General features: G+C 26.9%; 2 protein-coding genes across 5 annotated transcripts; both read right to left on the bottom strand.

Annotated features, from left to right (window-relative positions):
* Positions 1 to 1,393: 1,393 nt before the first annotated feature.
* Positions 1,394 to 5,756, bottom strand: LOC126842720 (uncharacterized). Of its 4 annotated transcripts, none has more exons than XM_050579877.1 (12): positions 5,629 to 5,756; positions 4,817 to 4,907; positions 4,432 to 4,498; positions 4,292 to 4,342; positions 4,183 to 4,209; positions 3,813 to 3,863; positions 3,391 to 3,420; positions 3,291 to 3,314; positions 3,130 to 3,180; positions 2,688 to 2,717; positions 1,856 to 1,957; positions 1,394 to 1,765 (listed from the first exon to the last, which is right to left on the bottom strand). In XM_050579877.1, exons 2-12 carry the CDS (start codon positions 4,817 to 4,819, stop codon positions 1,533 to 1,535), a joined length of 669 nt encoding a protein of 222 aa, XP_050435834.1. In that variant the 5' UTR covers positions 4,820 to 4,907; positions 5,629 to 5,756; the 3' UTR covers positions 1,394 to 1,532. The 4 variants fall into 4 exon arrangements, with proteins under 4 accessions (XP_050435834.1, XP_050435919.1, XP_050436003.1 ...); XM_050579962.1 differs by having other exon boundaries at positions 5,633 to 5,756; XM_050580046.1 differs by having other exon boundaries at positions 4,817 to 4,903; positions 5,633 to 5,756.
* Positions 5,757 to 11,425: 5,669 nt separating this feature from the next.
* Positions 11,426 to 15,697, bottom strand: LOC126843036 (uncharacterized). The gene is made up of 11 exons (XM_050580373.1): positions 15,594 to 15,697; positions 14,583 to 14,649; positions 14,445 to 14,495; positions 14,335 to 14,361; positions 13,975 to 14,028; positions 13,554 to 13,583; positions 13,454 to 13,477; positions 13,295 to 13,345; positions 12,848 to 12,874; positions 12,010 to 12,099; positions 11,426 to 11,831 (listed from the first exon to the last, which is right to left on the bottom strand). The coding sequence occupies exons 1-11, from the start codon at positions 15,594 to 15,596 to the stop codon at positions 11,596 to 11,598; spliced, it is 660 nt and encodes a 219-aa protein (XP_050436330.1). The 5' UTR covers positions 15,597 to 15,697; the 3' UTR covers positions 11,426 to 11,595.
* Positions 15,698 to 17,954: the final 2,257 nt, after the last annotated feature.

Raw genomic sequence — 17,954 nt, 5'->3', positions numbered from 1 at the left:
CGGGCTGGGTAGAATCAGACAGAAAATATTTTTAAGTACTAACTTAACATTCTCCCACATCGATAAAAGTAGGAATTACAAACTAATTTGAAATGTATATTATTATACAGCTATTCGAATCTTTAAAAATAATCTATTCTAATCCAAATTACAGCCCCAAATTATTATGCTGTACATTCAGATTTCCTTATTATCTTATATGTCAATATAATAAAGGTTCAAACAAAAAACTTATTTTTCCCAAACAACAGAATAAAATCTATAAAATATTTTACTGTATTGTGTATACATAACAGTTTACATAAGTGTTTTTTTTTATTAATCGCTTTTGTAACTGCACATTATAGCACACTATATGATACGTCATAAAAAAAAATATGTACACAATACATTTAATATTTACGTTTATTTAAAAAAAGAAGCCGGCGCTTAAAATGTATGCCAACAGTTTTTAGTCATTTGTTTACATCTCAACAGTCATTGTGAAAAATACTGTATTTTGAGAAAACATATCGTTGGTTTTTGTACAACACAGATATTTGAACTGAAAATAGATATGCAAGTTAAATTACAATATGAATATGATAAGAAATAAGGGCCTTGCGTTCAGGGCAGATACCAGGGGAGATACTGTACTAAAAGCCCTTTTTTACTTACATCAAGTAGAACTATTCTATAAACGAATAGAGACAATGGTGGATGCTTGGGGAGGGGGGCTATTTGTGTTAAAGCTTTTCACTTACGACGTACTTGAATTGTATGACTTAAAAGTGTATTTTTATAGGCTATAATTTTTTTTTATATATAAAATATTAGAATATGTGTTGTTTAAAATTTGATAATTGTGTTAAACAAAGCATAAATAATTTTGTAGTGTTTTTATTATGGCAACTTTGTAACCTAAGTGTGATATTTTATTATGGTAAGAAGACAACTATAGTTACTGACATAATTTTTCACTGAAAACTAAATTGCTAATAAAAATAAATATCGCAAAAAAATATCGACTAGGGAATACAAGCAATTTTACACCAATTTTTTAGCCGTGTTTTAAAATCATAACATTTTGGAAACTATGTGATTCACACATAACATTCTCTTCCATAATAGGAGTACTTGTATTGTGATAAAAAAAATAAATTTATGTAATGCTGTTATAAAAATACATACACAATTCTAATGTATGCCTCTACTGAATATTTTTACATATTTGATTTAAAGATTATTTAATAACAATTATTATTTAAACGAGATGTTTGTACTAAACTCTATATAAACTTCTACACTATAGAACTAAATAAATAATGTTAAAGAAACAACATCTTGGAAAAGATGATAGGTAGTCAGCTAAAATAATTTTAAAAAAATTTATTTGTTTCAAATTGTAGGCAAAACTATTTATTATGAAGTGCATTATATATTTTTTTTATGTATTGTAAGTGCGGCATTAAAACATTATTTGAAGTATGATATGATCCTAAAAAGTATTAAAATGTACGATATCATTTTGTATATGATATAACTGGTCTATATCACCACGCCGTCACATAAGAAAGTGGTTCTGTTCGATGGGTATCGTTGATCTGAATTTGACGAATTACGCCACCAATATTTTTATATTTGCTGCTTTTTTCAGTTTGGCCTATTGTTGAAGTTACGATACATGTCTCGCGTTCAATATTATAAGAAGTTATAAATGATCCAGGGTCTAGTACACTTCTGAGTAATCCTAATGAGCGACACAAATTGTCATCCATAATTCTATCTTAAAAAAATTTAATAAAATTGCAATTTTATAAATAATGATAAAATAAAAGTTTTTATAATCTACACGTTATGTAATAAAAATATTTACTTGATAGATTTTCTATCATTATAGGTATTACAGTCTGCATAGCAATATTAACTATGTTTCTCCTTTGAGCTCCAAGACCTGGCAATAAAGTCATATCTGGAACTAATAAATAACCGTATTGTTAACAGAGAAGAAAATATAAATTAAAAATAAATTAGATACTTGGGATGTAAATACATTTCTAAGAACTGTATTTTTTCAATTTTTTAACGGTAAGTATTGCGACTCAATAATCTTGTACCGTGTTAACATTTGCATTAGTAATCAAAATTTGGTTGATAAGAATCGAATGGCCTTAAGCCGTGACAAGTTATGGATTATACAAGATTTATCAGTCAAGTTTTTGTTTGTAAGTATAAGATTTACAATGTTTATTATTTAATGACATAAATATCAAAGAAAACTAATGAAATTGTACATTTTAATTTAAAAAAAAAAAGCTATAATTTCTTATATCTTAAGATACTCAATGCTTCTTAAGTTTTACTGTAAATTAATTAAAGTTTTAATGTTAATTTAAATAAATCCAAACATTTTGATTGACAAACTTATACACTTAACATGTACAGATCTTGCCGGTCATCTTCCTTCAATAATAATTCTACGTCCTTTAAAATTTTTAAGTTCTGTTTGGGAAGTATAATTGACGATCATGGAAAAACCAAAAACCAATGTAAAAACCTTTTTTCTATATGGGAAGGAACATTTTCCTCATATCCCATGTAAAGGCAATTTTTTTGTGAATGTTCTCATAAATATAGGAAAGTAAAGAAAAAAGGGAATATTACACTTTGCCTTATTAAACAAATACAAAATTAATTATAATAGTTACCTTCGTTAAATATAGGTGGCTCAGGAATAGCTGTTAGAAAAACAATACGGTTTATAAAACCCCGTTTTTATATTTTATCTATAACAGTCACTTTAAAATTGAGATTGCGAAGATTTAACTAAACAACTAAAAACTAAATTTAGAAGCCGCTTTTAAATTATAGATATAATTGAATTTTATTTGGAAGACTTTCGGATATATCTACGTCAATAGTTACAGGCCGACGTTTAGGTTTCATTGCAGAGTCTACCTTCAGGGCGATAAAAAAAGGATATATTAATCCACAAAAGCTTTAACGCATTCATAACTGTATTTTTGACATTCAAAATGAAATGATTCCAAACTTGAAGCAAAAAATAAATTCTTCATTACTATTTCAACTTATACAATATTTATCATTTTTATTTGTAACTTGTTAATATTAACAGTATTGAATATTTACTCATGTGAGTCGATAACTGGTTTCGAATTTCAAACTCTCGATCGAAGGATTCTTAAATTTAAAATAAAATATTATATAAATACATAATTATTTACGGTATATAATTATATGACTCAAAGTATTATAATTATTATAAATATGAAATATATAAAGGTGATTACGCTGTAATCGACGGGCTGCTTTGTCTGAAATCAAAAAAGAAAGTATTATACACTTATGGAATGAGAAAATACGTCTATAAAATTTAGGAAATAATATTACCTGGTACAGCAAACATATAGGATAATTCTCCTGAAGTAAAGTATAATATGGATTATTAAATAAAATAGGATTTTAATTGCTATCCTATTATACATTAAAAGATGGAGGTGGAAAATACACGTTGCTTTATTAGGTATATTGAATTGAGTGGACACTATGATACTAAAATAACTGAATTCAAGTAAATGTACCGAGTAGAACAAAATGTAATGGTGAGGTTAGGTTGAATAAGATGACATCTGTGTTGTTTATTTTAAAGATTCTATTTTGATTGTTAAGTATAAGTTATGATTTATAACACAGAAAAATTTACTTAAAAACAACATTTTTTTTGTAATTCTTAAATCACTTTTAAATGTTTTATTCCTAAAATTAGCAAGTTCATCTTTATTTTCTCTTTATTTTATAATTACAGAGATTACCAATCGTTTGTTCTCCACGAACAAATTCTTCAATTAAATTAGCCCTAGTTTCTGGAACAAACAAATAATTTTTTGAGCTATAGTAAAAGACATATTTCTTAATAATTTTAAGATGCTTATATCCCTATAAGGTTATATAGTCACCGCATATTATACAATGAAGTGACTCGTCCTTCCAACCTTATTTTTCTATATGTAAATTATGAAAATTATTTGTTTCAGTGTTATAAACTTTCAGGTATTTATAAACAAGCACCTTTTACGCTCTTAATATGAATAGTTTAAAGAAATTATAATTTTTTATTTATAATTTACTTAATATTCGGGGGAACATAACAAAATAGTTTTATATATAATATACATATCATACCTCTTGGACATAGTAGGAAGATATAGTCTGTAATACATTATTAACACATATATAAAAATATGTATTTTAACACTAAATATAAATGTTGTATGTAGAAATTGTTACTAACTAGTAAATCTAACTTCATACGTAAAGGAATCAGCGTAAACAGTACAGTCAACTGTAAAAAAATTTGTTTTAGTTGTTTTTTTTATAATTATTTATCTAATTAAAGGTACCAGGAGGCACGTAAAAAATAGAAATAATTACCTGCAGAAATTTGCAAAATACTGACAAGGGTAAGTGTTAAAAAAAAATAGTAACATTTCGTTTTTATCTGCAAACAATTAAAAGCATAAAAATATTTTATATAAAACACTGTTGCCAATTAAAATTTATGTAGCTCCAATGCGGAATTATAAAGAATTTGTTAATAAGAGTACTTTGATGTGTTTCCACATATATTTTAAAATTAAGTACCATTTAAGTACAGTAAAACCCTAGAAAATATCATCAATTTTTTTTTTGTATATGAGGTGGAAGTTTTTTCATTTGTTTGTTTTTTATTGTATATCTGAAAGTGCTGTACATCATAAAATATTCTACATAATACTAAAGATAATTTGACTAGGTATAGTTTATTGAGTGTAATTACCATGATTAAAGTTGTATAATGTTCCTTCAGTGATTGATATTCTTGCGAATTTTCGATGAAACTGCGTATTGACCGAAACAATAATACCTATCTAAATAAATTTTTCAACATGGAAAAAGAATTGTACATGATTACAAATTATCATAGTTTTGTAGTGAATTTTTTATTAAATTTTATTTTCTTTATTGTGTTTGCCGTCTTTGCTAAAATGTATGTTCGCATCATAAAATTTTAAATGGTTTACTTCTTTAAATCGCTACAGGTGTTGTAAACAATTCTGTTTTTTTTTCTTTAGTTTAATGTGCCAAATATGTTGTTATGAATTATTAAAACATTTTTTTTCATTTTAGCTAACTTGCTTAGTTACAAAGACATACGCGCTTTACTAAAATATATGAAGTTGTTTTTTATATGCTTCATTAACTATTTTTGATTTATAAGTCCTAGCTACGCATATAAAGCTATTAAGTTTCAAACTCTATTGTGTTAGCATTTTCAAGAAATGACAAGTATTTAAAAAAAAAAAACTTTTAATAATTAATTTATTAAGACTAAACCTAATTTAATAATATTAATGCAAACTTTTATTATTTGCCTATTAAATGTATAATAATATAAAACAATAACAATTTTTTCATTGAGAAACCCTCAAAAATCAAATAACATGATAACTTATACATTTAATGTGTAAAAGTAAATATAATGTATATTTATTCGAAAACTAGTTATTGACCAGTTTTATAACATTATTCTACATTTAATAGTTAAATCGAATACACATATTTTTCACAAAAATTAAAAATCACGAGTACCTACGAGCTTTGAACGAATCACTGAGAACTGAACAATCCAGATAGTTAACTAGGTATGATTTTTGTACGTGTTGGACTAATATTACACCTTTACTTATATTATCACGAATGTGTATAATGAATATATTTTGTGCACAACAACAGTCTAAGTAATCACAAATGGTATGTTCCAGTTTTATTTCGACTACCACCCCACCTCCTCATCACCACCGACCGTATCAGATTACCGTGCCGTGCTGCTTCAACAACTGCCTCCGTACCGATTGTTTTTTATTACGAACCCGTTTGTTTCTTCTTCTTTTTGCAGCACCGTTTGTTTTTTTGATTTTTTTTAACATTATGTTTTGCTCCAACTCCACTCTTATATTTAACCAACATTTAATGTAATTTCACATACAGTGTGAAAATGAGCAATAGCTAATTTTAGCTAGTTAATAAGTTTTCAATAAATATATAAGTTCTCACAGTTTCTAAAGTTGTTATTCTTTTGGAAAAAATTAAATTATAAAAATGGCAATGTATTGTCTTATGTTGTAAAATGACATAATACTTCTCCGAAAATAGGAAAAATTACTTAATTGTAAAATATTAAATAGAAAATGAGTATCTTATTCTTGAAGAACCACCAACAGTAGAAGAAAACTCCTCACGTTAAATATAGTGATATTCAAAACTAAAAAGTTATAGTAGATGATGTATTAAAACGAGTATCATGCGATATATGTATATATAGGAGAACCAGAAAGGGTTAAAATTAAATTAAAGAAATGCCTTTAATATTTAAAAATTTTTTGTAACATCATCACGAAACATTTGAAATATAAATTTTAATTCTCGTTACAAATGTTGTTGTTAATTACTTAAATTCGATTTTTATTCGTCATCGATCTTAGCGTCGATGCAGAGAAGAGATCCTATTGGTTTTGCAATGATGTGGGCTTTTTTTTTTCTGTATACACTGTAAATTTTTTAATACTGGACCAAGTAGATAGATAAAGTTAGAACTTTTACTGGCTAAAATTTCAGTAACATTATAGTGTTGGCTGGCCACTGCCGCGATTTCGTGTGATAAGTTTCTTCCCTTGTGAGTAATCTTTATCAGTTCCGGGCTGCACGGCCGCGTGCGTCCATATTGTGGCCACAGATATGTATGTAGTAAACTAGATTGCTAACTAGCGATAAGAATTGAAGCCGACGGTCCGCCATTCTGTCGCGATTTATGTGTGTTATCAATGCATATAATATATATTATTATATCAATATTACATATGTATGTGATTGTAAAAAACATATTAGCATCAAATCGTTTATTTAAAAGTGATTTTATCCAAAAGGAATAGTACAGTAGGGCCGAGGCATAATATAATCAAAACATAGAGAAAACGGAGAGGTCACAGGTCAACTTTAATTATTTCTTACTGTGCTGGTTTATACTGTGGTTTGGACTGAATTGAAAATACTGATTCGCTTTCAGTTTAAATAATTCCTCTAAACCTGTGACCTTCCCATCCCCAATATGCCTTGACCTATCCATGCTCCGTCCCCACTATGCCCCGACCCCACTGCACTGGATTTTTATAGATAGGGTTTCAAATTTGAATAATTACTTAACGACAAATACTTAATGTTGGGAGTCTTCTAGATGTGGTGCTGATTGAAACTTAAAAAACAATAAATATCAAGTTATTATAACAGTATGTATTTTTATTATGTAGACTTCTTAACTGATGAGCGGACGGATCCTGTTATATCTCTTTAATTAACCATTAAACGTTTTTAGCTAGTTACTTATAGAAATAAATGGCAGTTAAAAAAAACCTACGACTACCCTGTGATAACTATTTATTTTTCTATTAAAAGTAGGAACACATAGCTAATAAATATTTTGAATTATTTTTCATAGTTGATCATAATTATAAGAATTCGAATATCGAACATTTTTTTATAGTTTGTAACAATTTTTAAAATCAATGAGGTTTATTTTTATGTTATTCTGCGTAATGTCACTCTACAAACAAGTAAGTATATTATGTTGGTTTGTACAAGTGTGAAAAAAAATTTGTTTTTTAAACAAATTCAGTTTGGTTGGCTGTGTTTGACCGAATTTTTGTACTGTAGCACTGTATATTTACATAAGTTATTGCGAATAACTATTTTGTATACTCGTATTTGACCATCGTTGAACTGTTAAGAATGATTTTATTTGATATTATACCTCTCACGACATATTGTAACTGCATTGCAATTTGCGTTTAATGCATAATTACTATAGGTTAAGATTAGAAAATACGAGATCAAGAAGAGAAAGGTGAGGGTTTAGTACGTAGTTGTGTTGATAAAGACCGTGGAGAGTGAGTCTTTCAGGAATGGAGGTATATTCAGAAATTGACTGGGAGAGGAAACACAGGCCATATGTATCATAAGACTATGAAATAAATGGTAAATTATAATCACCAGTGAATATAAGGTTATGGTTTGGGTATTTTTGAACGATGAAGTCGACTGTGTTTAGGTGAGCAACATAAAGATCAATGGATGAAGAGGGTGGTATGTATACACTACATATGATAAAACGTAAGGAATTAAGAGAGAAGCGAACAAATAGGTGCTCAACATTATTATTAGGAATGATAAGGGGAAAAGAAGCAAAGTCTTTGCGCACAGTGATTAGCACGCCACCACCGCGAGTGCAAGAGCTAGTGAGAGGAGATCTGTCATATCTGAATGTATGGTAATTTAAGAGACTAAGCTCAAAATAGTTAAAATTACTAAAGAGCCAAGTTTCCGCGAGAGGAATAAATACATAATTAAAACAAGAGGTATTACAATTAAAAGTTATAAGTTTAGTCCGAAGACCCCGACAATTCTGATAATATCCATTGAGGTTGAAATAGAGAGACGAATCGGTTAAACTTATATAACCTAAAGACTTGTATACCTATCATCATTACTAAATAAACAATCAAAGACTTATCTTTTATAGTTCATGAGCGTCTTTAAAAATTGAACACAAACTTGCTGTTCCGTTTCTATATAAACCATATTACAACATTATTACCATTACTTGCAACGGTGTCCACATATTGTCTAATTAATCTTGTATTAGGCACTTGTTGTGTTTCATACTCATTTAAATGAGTTAACAAAGTTAATATTAAGAGCATATCAAGTATAGAAGTTCAGAACAATCAGTTTTTTTATTTAGACACATAATCCAAAAAAAAAAAAAGGAAACCATTAAATTTAAAAAATATTATTACTAGACGCCTAAGATGAACTACTACTTCCCCGAGATCCCATTTCATAATCGATAAATATTAAAAATCGCCGTTGAATTGAATCTATGTTCAATGTAATCAAAATTGGATATGACAATAGTATTAAAAAAGTTATTGAAGTACAAAATATACAAATACCCTAATACGGCATATAGTTTAGCATTGGCGTGTTTTTGTTTTTTCGAGTCTGTTTAAACAAGTTTAATAGAAAACGTTATTAAAGCTCGAGCTGTTACTATGATATACGCAGACACATAGCTCATAAGCTAATTGTATTAGAAATCGACATTTAGTATTATTCATGGTGTATAGTAGGAATAATTGAAGATGTGTTTTTATAGTGAATAAACAGCATACATAATACTGTGTAAAACAATGCATAATGTTTTTGGCAATAATTACACACATATGTATAAAAGTTTTCCCACAACACAGTACATATAATGATTTTATAGGCAGCACCTTAAAATTTGTAAAAATGTTTGTATTGTTCAAAAATACTCTCCATCCCCCCTATGCCCCAATTTTACTCTACTGGCTTTTTTAGGCGTGAATCATTATAACACATTTTGGTATCTTCATAGTATTAGCTACTCGCGCTAAGTTATTGTTTTTGAGTTAAATATTCAGTAGTTTCTTATATGTTATTATTTGTTTTTAAGAACTTGTTATTGTCAAAAACAATGAGTATTTTTTAGCGTATTGTATTTTGTTGCTTGTGTAGGTACCTATTCAGATGTTTGAACTATTTTCTTGCACGTAAAACCCCTATGTTTCAACAATTATAGAGAATAACTATTTTTCTTTATTAACCTTCAATATAATACCATTATATATAGTATATGAACATTTTATAACATACCTATTTTCTTAACAGCTATATATTAAAGAACGAAGACAAATTAGAATAATTCATTAAGATATCAGAAAATATGAACACAACGATAAAAGATGTGCTAACGATAACAAAACATAAATAAGCGAAAAAACAATTAATTATAGGTTTTCACATACAATTTGTGTTTGTAGAAATGTAGTATTACCATGCAAGTAAAATCAAACGTTCATTTAAAATACAAATAGTTTTTACAAAACAGAAATTTTAAATAGAATAATTATTATCTATGTTAGTTGCATATGTTAATATATATCTTTGTTAACAACAGTAATAAATAAAATCATTTAAAAAAATAACTAATGATTCCAGTCTTAATAACAATCCTCTCAGAGTACTTCTTTGGAATACTAACGGCTTACACCAACTCAAAGACGAACTCTAAACTATATTTAAAACTTTTTGGCATAACAAAATAACGACAACAATAAAATCATAACTAAAATACAACTCTAATAAGACTAATAATTGAGGTTTTACCACTGGGTGACTTCCTTTAACGTTACTAACGGTATGTAATATAAAATGTCAAAAAAAAAAACTTATTTGTTTATTTTGTACAGACGTTTTTTTCTAATAAAAAAAAAAATCTTTAAACAATTCTAAAAAATTTGTCTTCAATAATTAAACAAATGCTCTAATTAATGTTTCGGCGAATGTAAAAAATTAATTTTAAAATTTGTATTTAATACATATTAAAAATTACGAACCCAACGAATACTTTTTTTTAGAAATATTGAAAAAATAATAATTAATTAAGGGCACATAATGATATTGCTTGAAAATCTGTAACCACCCGGTACCCCTAATCATATATGCTGATTGCTTTATATATCCAGCCATGGATGACGCTAATATATAAAATTGTTGTATCAATTATAAACCAATAATAATTGTATATTTTAACTATTCCATACAACTATTATAGTGTTTTCCCGAAAGTTGAAAAAATGTCATATTGATAAATTTTATTTTAGTTATTAACTTTTCAATAAATACAAATTCAAAAAAAAGAACTAATGCATCAACAAATACTGATTTTTAAAAGTAAGAATTACAAACTAATTCGAAATGTATATTATTATACAACTATTCGAATCTTAAAAAATAATGTATTTTAATCCGAATTACAGCCCCAAATTATTGTGTTCATACATTCAGATTCTCTTATTATCTTATATGTCAATATAATATAGGTTCAAACAAAAAACTTATTTTTCCCAAACAACAGAATAAAATCTATAATATATTTTTCAACCAAATAATATTTTATTTGACTAGTATGTTGTTTAAATTAAACAACTGTTTAACAACAAATTCTATATAGTAATCTCCCATAATAGAAGTACTTGTATTGTTATTAAAAAAACATTTATGTAATGCTGTAATAAAAATACATAAACAATTCTAATGTATGCCTCTACTGAACATTTTTACCTATTAGATTTAAAGATTATTTAAAAACAATTATTATTAAAAAGAGATGTTTGTACTAAACTCTATATAATCTACTACACTATATAACTAAATAAATAATGTAAAAAAAACACAAATCGGAAAAGATGATAGGTAGTCAACTAAAATAATTTTTAAAAATCACATTTATTTCAAATTGTAAGCCAAACTATTTATTATGAAGTGCATTTTATATTTTTTTTATATATTGTATGTAAGTGCGGTATTAAAACATTATTTGAAGTATTATAATATGATACTAAAAAGTATTCAAATATACGATATCGTTTTGTATATGATCATAAGCAATATATAAATCGTACATTTTACTGGTCTGTATCACCGCAACTGATCATAAGAAAATAGTTCTGTTCGATTGGTAACACCGATCTGAACTTGACAAAGCACGCCATCAATATATTTGAATTTGCTACTGTTTGGAGGGTTGCTTGCACTTGAAATTATGATACATGTCTCGCACTGGATACGAAAAGAAGTTATATATGATTCTGGGTCTAGTACACTTCTGAGTAATCCTAACGAGCGACACAATTGTTCATCCATAGTTTTTTTTTCTTTAAAATATAAAAAAAAAATTCAATAATTATTTTTTAAAAAAATTTTGTTTTTATTACATTACATATCATATTTCTTAGAAAGTTAAAACTTTATTTAAAAAAAAATTGCAATATTATAATTAATGTTAAAATAAAAGTTTTTATAAATTACACTTTATGTAATATAAATATTTACTTAATAGTTTTCTTATTGCAACCCGCATAGCATATCTATCCAGAACTCTTCTTTCAGCTCCAAGACCTGATAATAAAGAAATATCTGCAACTAATAAATAACCGTATTGTTAACAAAATAAAAAAATATAAGTTAAAAATAAAGTAGATACTTGGGATGTAAATACATTTCTAACAACTGTATTTTTTTTCAATTTTTCAACCATAAGTATTGGAACTCAATAATGTTGTGCCGTGTTAACATTTGCATTAGTAATCAAAATTTGGTTGATAAGAATCGAATGGCCTTAAGCCGTGATAAGTTATGGATCATACAAGATTTATCAGTCAAGTTTTTGTTTGTAAGTATAAGATTTACAATGTTTTATTATTTTATGGCATAAATATCAAAGAAAACGAATGAAATTGTATATTTTAATTTAAATAAAACTGCTATGATATCCTAAAGGTACTTAATACTTCTTAAGTTCTACTATAAATCTTTAAAAGTTTTAATGTTGATTTAAATAAATCCAAACATTTTGTATTGACAAGCTTATACGCTTAACATGTACAGATCTTGCCGGTCATCTTCCTTCAATAATAATTCTACGTCCTTTAAAATTTTTAAGTTTTGGGATTATTTAGTTCGTGTTCTGTTTGGGAAGTATAATTGACAATCAAGGTTAAACAAAAAACAAATATTAAAAACCTTCTTGCTTTATGGGAAGGAACATTTTCCTTATATCCCATGTAAAGGCAATTTTTTTGTGAAATTTCTCATAAATATAGGAAAGTAAAGAAAAAAGGGAATATTACACTTTGGCCATATTTAATACAAAATTAATTACAAAAGTTACCTTCGTCAAATACAGGCTCAGGAATAGCTGTAAAAAAATTAATACGGTTTATAAAACCCCGTTTTTATAGTCTATCTATAATAGTCACTTTAAAATTAAGATTGCGAAGATTTAACTAAACAAAAAAAAAAACTAAATTTAGAAGCCGCTTTTAAATTATAGATATAAATTGTATTTTATTTGGGTGATTTTAGGATTTATCCACGTTAATAGTTACAGGCCCACGTTTCGGACTCATTGCAGAGTCCATCTTCAGGGCGATAAAAAAATGATATAGCAATCCACGAAAGCTTTAACGCATACACAAATGTACTTTAGACAGTCAAACTATAATGATTCCAAAATTGAAGCAAAACATAACAACTCAATTCTTCATTTTTTTGAACTTATACAATATTTATCATTTTTATTTGTAATTAGTTAATATTAACAATATTGAATACTTACTCGATATATTAGATAACTCATTTCGAATTTCAACCTCACGATCAATGGATTCTTTAATTTAAAAAAAAAAAACATAAATAAATTATTTTTTATGGTAAAAATGTATACGATTCAAAGTATTATAATTAATATAAATATGAAATATATAAAGGTGATTACGCTGTAAATTAGTATCTGCTTTGTCTGAAATCAAAAAGAAAGTATTCTATACTTATGAAATGTGAAAATACGTCTATAAAATTTAGGAAATAATATTTACCTGGTACAGCAAACATATAAGATAGTTCTCCTGAAATTAAAATAAAATATGGATTATTAAATAAAATGGGATTTTAATTGCTATCCTATTATACATTAGTAGATGGGGGTGGAAACCATATGTTGCTTTATTAGGTATATTGAATAGAGCGGTCACTATGATACTAAAATAACTGAATTCAAGTAAATGTATGAGTAGAATAAAATGCAATGGTGAGGTTAGGTTGAATAAGATGACATCTGTGTTGTTTATTATAAAGATTCTATTTTGATTGTTGAGTATAAGTTATGATTTATAACACAGAAAAATTTACATAAAAACAAAATTTTCTTTATGATTCATAAATCACTTAAATTTATTTTATTCTTAAATAAGCAATTTCATCTTTATTTTCACTATATTTTATAATAATTGTGATTACTCATCGGCAGTTGTTGTCTACGAACAAATACATCAATTAAAACGGCCAAAGTTTCTGGAAACAACAAATAATTGTTTGAGCTATAGTAAAAGACATAATTCGTAATGCTTATTTCCCTATAAGGTTTAATAGTCACTGCATATTATACAATGAAGTGACTGGTCCTTCCAACCTTATTTTTCTTTATGTAAATTATAAAAATTATTTGTTTCAGTGTTATAAACTTTCAGGTATTTATAAACAAGCACCTTTTACGCTCTTAATATAAATAGTTTAAAGAAATTTTAATTTTTTATTTATAATTTACTTAATATTCGGGGGAACATAACAAAATAGTTTTATATATAATACATTTCATACCTCCTGAACAATGTTGGAAGGCATAGTCTGTAATAAATTATTATCACATATATAAAAATATGTATGGTAACAGTAAATATAAATGTTGTATGTAGAAAATTGTTACTAACTAGTAAATCTAACATCTATCACATATGGATGATTGTGAACAGAACAGTCAACTGCAAAATATGTTGTTTTGGTTGTTTTTTTTTATTATTATTTATCTAATCAAAGGCACGAGGTACGTGTAAAAAAGAAATAATTACCTGCTGAAAATGTCAATAAACTGACAAGGGTAAGTGATAAAAAAAAATAGTAACATTTCGTTTTCATCTGCAAACAATTAAATGCATAAAAATATTTTATATTAGACACTGTTACCAATTAAAGTTCATGTAGCTCCAATGCGGATGTATGAAGGTTTTGTTATTAAGAGTACTATGATATGTTTTCCATTTTTATTGTTTTTGTATTCTCTTTTATGATGAGCATACAAATATAATATTTAAATGTTTCGTGGGGCAAAGGTCTGATAGGTTTAGTTAACGACTAGAAATGTGGTGGCCTGTGACAGCAATGCACATTAAAAAAAGCTATAGGACCACTGGTGGTGGAAAATGTTAGGGAAATATGCATATACATTTTTAATTATATGCTAGTAGAAAGGAAAATGTCAGTAGAGTAGAGGGAGATATGTGGTACCTATATTAAAAGGCAGGGGAGATATTACGGGGATCTAGAAACTTAAGTTAACTTAACTCAAGAATTAGAAGTGGGATTCCTATATCTAAATACCAGTTTGGGTTTATTTATGTGTAAAGTTTTTTTGATTTATTGAGTCTGTAACTAAATATTTTTTAAACACTGGAACAATACTTTCATGTCATAAAAGTACGAAGATCTCTTAAAGGGTATTTCAAAATGCCAACTTAAAAAAAAATTTAAAAAAAAATTACATCCGAAAAAACACAAAAAGTGTCGTTCTTTTAAGCATAGAATAACATCACGAAATAACTTTTGCTTAATAAAAAGGTTATTTTCAAACTTTTGTGTGTTATGTTACTGAAATTTAAGATAAGTAATGTATTTTAATATTTAGTATTATTTAAGTACAGTAAAACCCTAGAAAATATCATCAAGTTTTTTTTTTGTATATGAGGTGGAAACTATTCATTTGTTAGTTTTTTTTTGTATACCTGAATGTGCTGTATATAATAAAATATTTTACATATTGCTAAAGATAAATAGACTAGGTATAGTTTATTAAGCGTAATTACCATAATTGAAGTTGTATAGTGTATCACTGTGAACTGAACAATCCGGATGGTTATCTAGGTATGATACATTTTTGTACGTTTTGGACTAATACTTATATTATGAGGAATGTGTATAATGAATATTTTTTGTGTACAACAACAGTCTTAAGTAATCACAAACGGTATGTTTGAGTTATATTTCGACTACCACTCCACCTCCTCATCACCATCTATGACCACCACCACCACCGACCGTATCGGATTACCGTGCCGTGCCGCTTCAACAACTGCCTCTGTACCAATTGTTTTTGTTTTCTACGCACCATTTGTTTCTTTTTTTGCCGCATCGTTTGTTTTTGGATTTTATTGAACATGAACATCATATTTTCCTCCATCTCCACTCTTATATTGAACCACATTTTAATGCAATTCCACATGCATTGTGTAAATGAGCAATAGCTAATTTAAGCTAATAAACTATGATATCCCCTACAAGAATTAACTGCTATCTTCATATGGTTTTATTGTTAATGGCTTCTATCTAAAAGGAAAAATACTATAATTACAATGAAATGTAACTCATTTTACAGCTAAAGCATTGTACATTTGTATGATGTTAGAAAAAAAAAATTTTTTTTATATTTTTCAGAAATAATAAGGACTTAGAAAAACGAATTTCTTGTTCTATAAAACATCATGAAAGTTACAAATATGTAAATCAAATTGTAATGATATGTAATTATATACATGTAAAACATTTTTTTTTTTAGAATTTGAAACGTTTTGAAAAAAAAATTGTTTAGAATAATTTGAAAAAAAAATTTTGGGTTTAAAAACATTTTGAAAAAAAAAAAATTTAAAAAAAGGATATGTCTTGTTGTTGCCCCAGGTCTTCAATTGTAACTTTAGTAGTAGTAGTAGTGTAGGCTGGTCCATATTGTACCATAATTTTCTGGATGCAATATTTTTTTGCTTTGATGCGGAGCAGAGATTCTATTGGTTTTACATTGATGTGGGCTTTTTTTTTGTTAATAATACTTCTTCACAGTTAAAATTTGAAAAAACAAAAAAACACCATACGAGGTTTAATGTTTGAACTTTAAATGGCTATATCTTCGAGAAAAAGAGTCTGATCGAGTTGACATTTATAAGAAATATTTATATGGTATGCCCCAGCACGTCAGTAGTAGTAGATTTAAATTATACCCTTTTTCTAATCCCTTTATGGGTGCAAGTTTTTATAATTTTTGGATTTTTAAGCCGTAGTTTTAAGACCTTTTAGTTATAAAATATATACGTTACCATTTAAGTTTCAAAAGTTGCTGCCAAAAAAAACCAAGTTGGGAGAAATTGTAAAAATTGAGATTACATTGTCTAAGAAAAATATGAAAAAACAAATTTTTATTTCTTATTAAACCCTATGAGATATTTGGTGGTTCATGATTAATGGATCACTCTGTATTCAAAGATTGTGATACCTATAGGAATAACCTTTTATTTACATTACAAGAGTCGCTGAGAATAACAGCTTAGTTTTGATAAAAAAAACAATAGTACAATATTGGATTACAATATGGCATACGAAGAATCTTCGTATTTTGCAAAAACAAATTTTATAGTTTTTTACTTATTTTTTCATCGAAAACGACTTGTTTTTCTTAACATATTTCGTTTTTCAGCTGTTTTTGTATTTAAATGGTTGACCTATTTTATTTCTTTTGCGGTAGAAGTCTCGATGTTTCAATAGTTATAGCAAATACCCCGATATGTCTAATTATTATTATTTTACGTATTACACTTAAAATGCATTTTTGGATAAAATATTTTTTTTGCAGAAATGCTAACAATTCTTTTTGCTAAAAGCTTCTAAAGGCTTTTTTTTGGGGGGAGTAAGGTAAAAATTGAAAAAGTTTACTTCTTCATAGTAAACTATGAAGTTTTTAAGTTAGAAATTTTACTGGCTATAATTTCGAGAAAAACTGTTGGATCGAGTTAAAATCTATAAGGAATATTTATTTGGTATGCCCCAGCACGTCAGTAGTCATAAATTTAAACTATTTAACCCCCTATGGATCGCAAATTTTTAAATTTTTTTGGTTTTTAAGCCGAAGTTTAAAGACCTTTTAGTTGAAAATTTGTCAGTAGTTAGAACTCATATTATGTATTCATATATATAAAACGAATAAAAATTCGGGATTACAGTTTTTCTTTAATTGCCGAAAACTTTGTTTTTTTACAGATTTCGTAACAAAAACACCTTAAACAAATTTTATCAAATTATTACAAAAAATTTATGTAGATATCTATTCAAAATGATTCTATTAAGTTTTGTAAATCGAGTACCAGTTTTAGATATTAATTACATATTTTTTGTTTTACTTA

Source organism: Adelges cooleyi, unplaced genomic scaffold (genome assembly GCF_023614345.1).
Source record: "Adelges cooleyi isolate 19-005CV unplaced genomic scaffold, UGA_ACOO_1.1 ACOO_flye_CR_arks_rails_tigmint_CR_PRNA_1, whole genome shotgun sequence".
In the NCBI taxonomy this organism is placed as follows: domain Eukaryota; kingdom Metazoa; phylum Arthropoda; class Insecta; order Hemiptera; family Adelgidae; genus Adelges; species Adelges cooleyi.
This window is presented reverse-complemented; position numbering and strand designations above follow the sequence as displayed.

What these genes read in the sequence shown, in the direction of transcription:
- LOC126842720 (XM_050579877.1), bottom strand. An exon ending in AGCAGCCCGTCGATTACAGC is followed by an intron (nt 3,181 to 3,290) that starts GTAATCACCTTT and finishes TTTAAATTTAAG; the next exon opens with AATCCTTCGATCGAGAGTTT. An exon ending in CCAGTTATCGACTCACATGA is followed by an intron (nt 2,718 to 3,129) that starts GTAAATATTCAA and finishes TTTTTCTAACAG; the next exon opens with CTATTCCTGAGCCACCTATA.
- LOC126843036 (XM_050580373.1), bottom strand. An exon ending in TAGACAACAACTGCCGATGA is followed by an intron (nt 13,584 to 13,974) that starts GTAATCACAATT and finishes TTTTAATTTCAG; the next exon opens with GAGAACTATCTTATATGTTT. An exon ending in TGAGTTATCTAATATATCGA is followed by an intron (nt 12,875 to 13,294) that starts GTAAGTATTCAA and finishes ATTTTTTTACAG; the next exon opens with CTATTCCTGAGCCTGTATTT.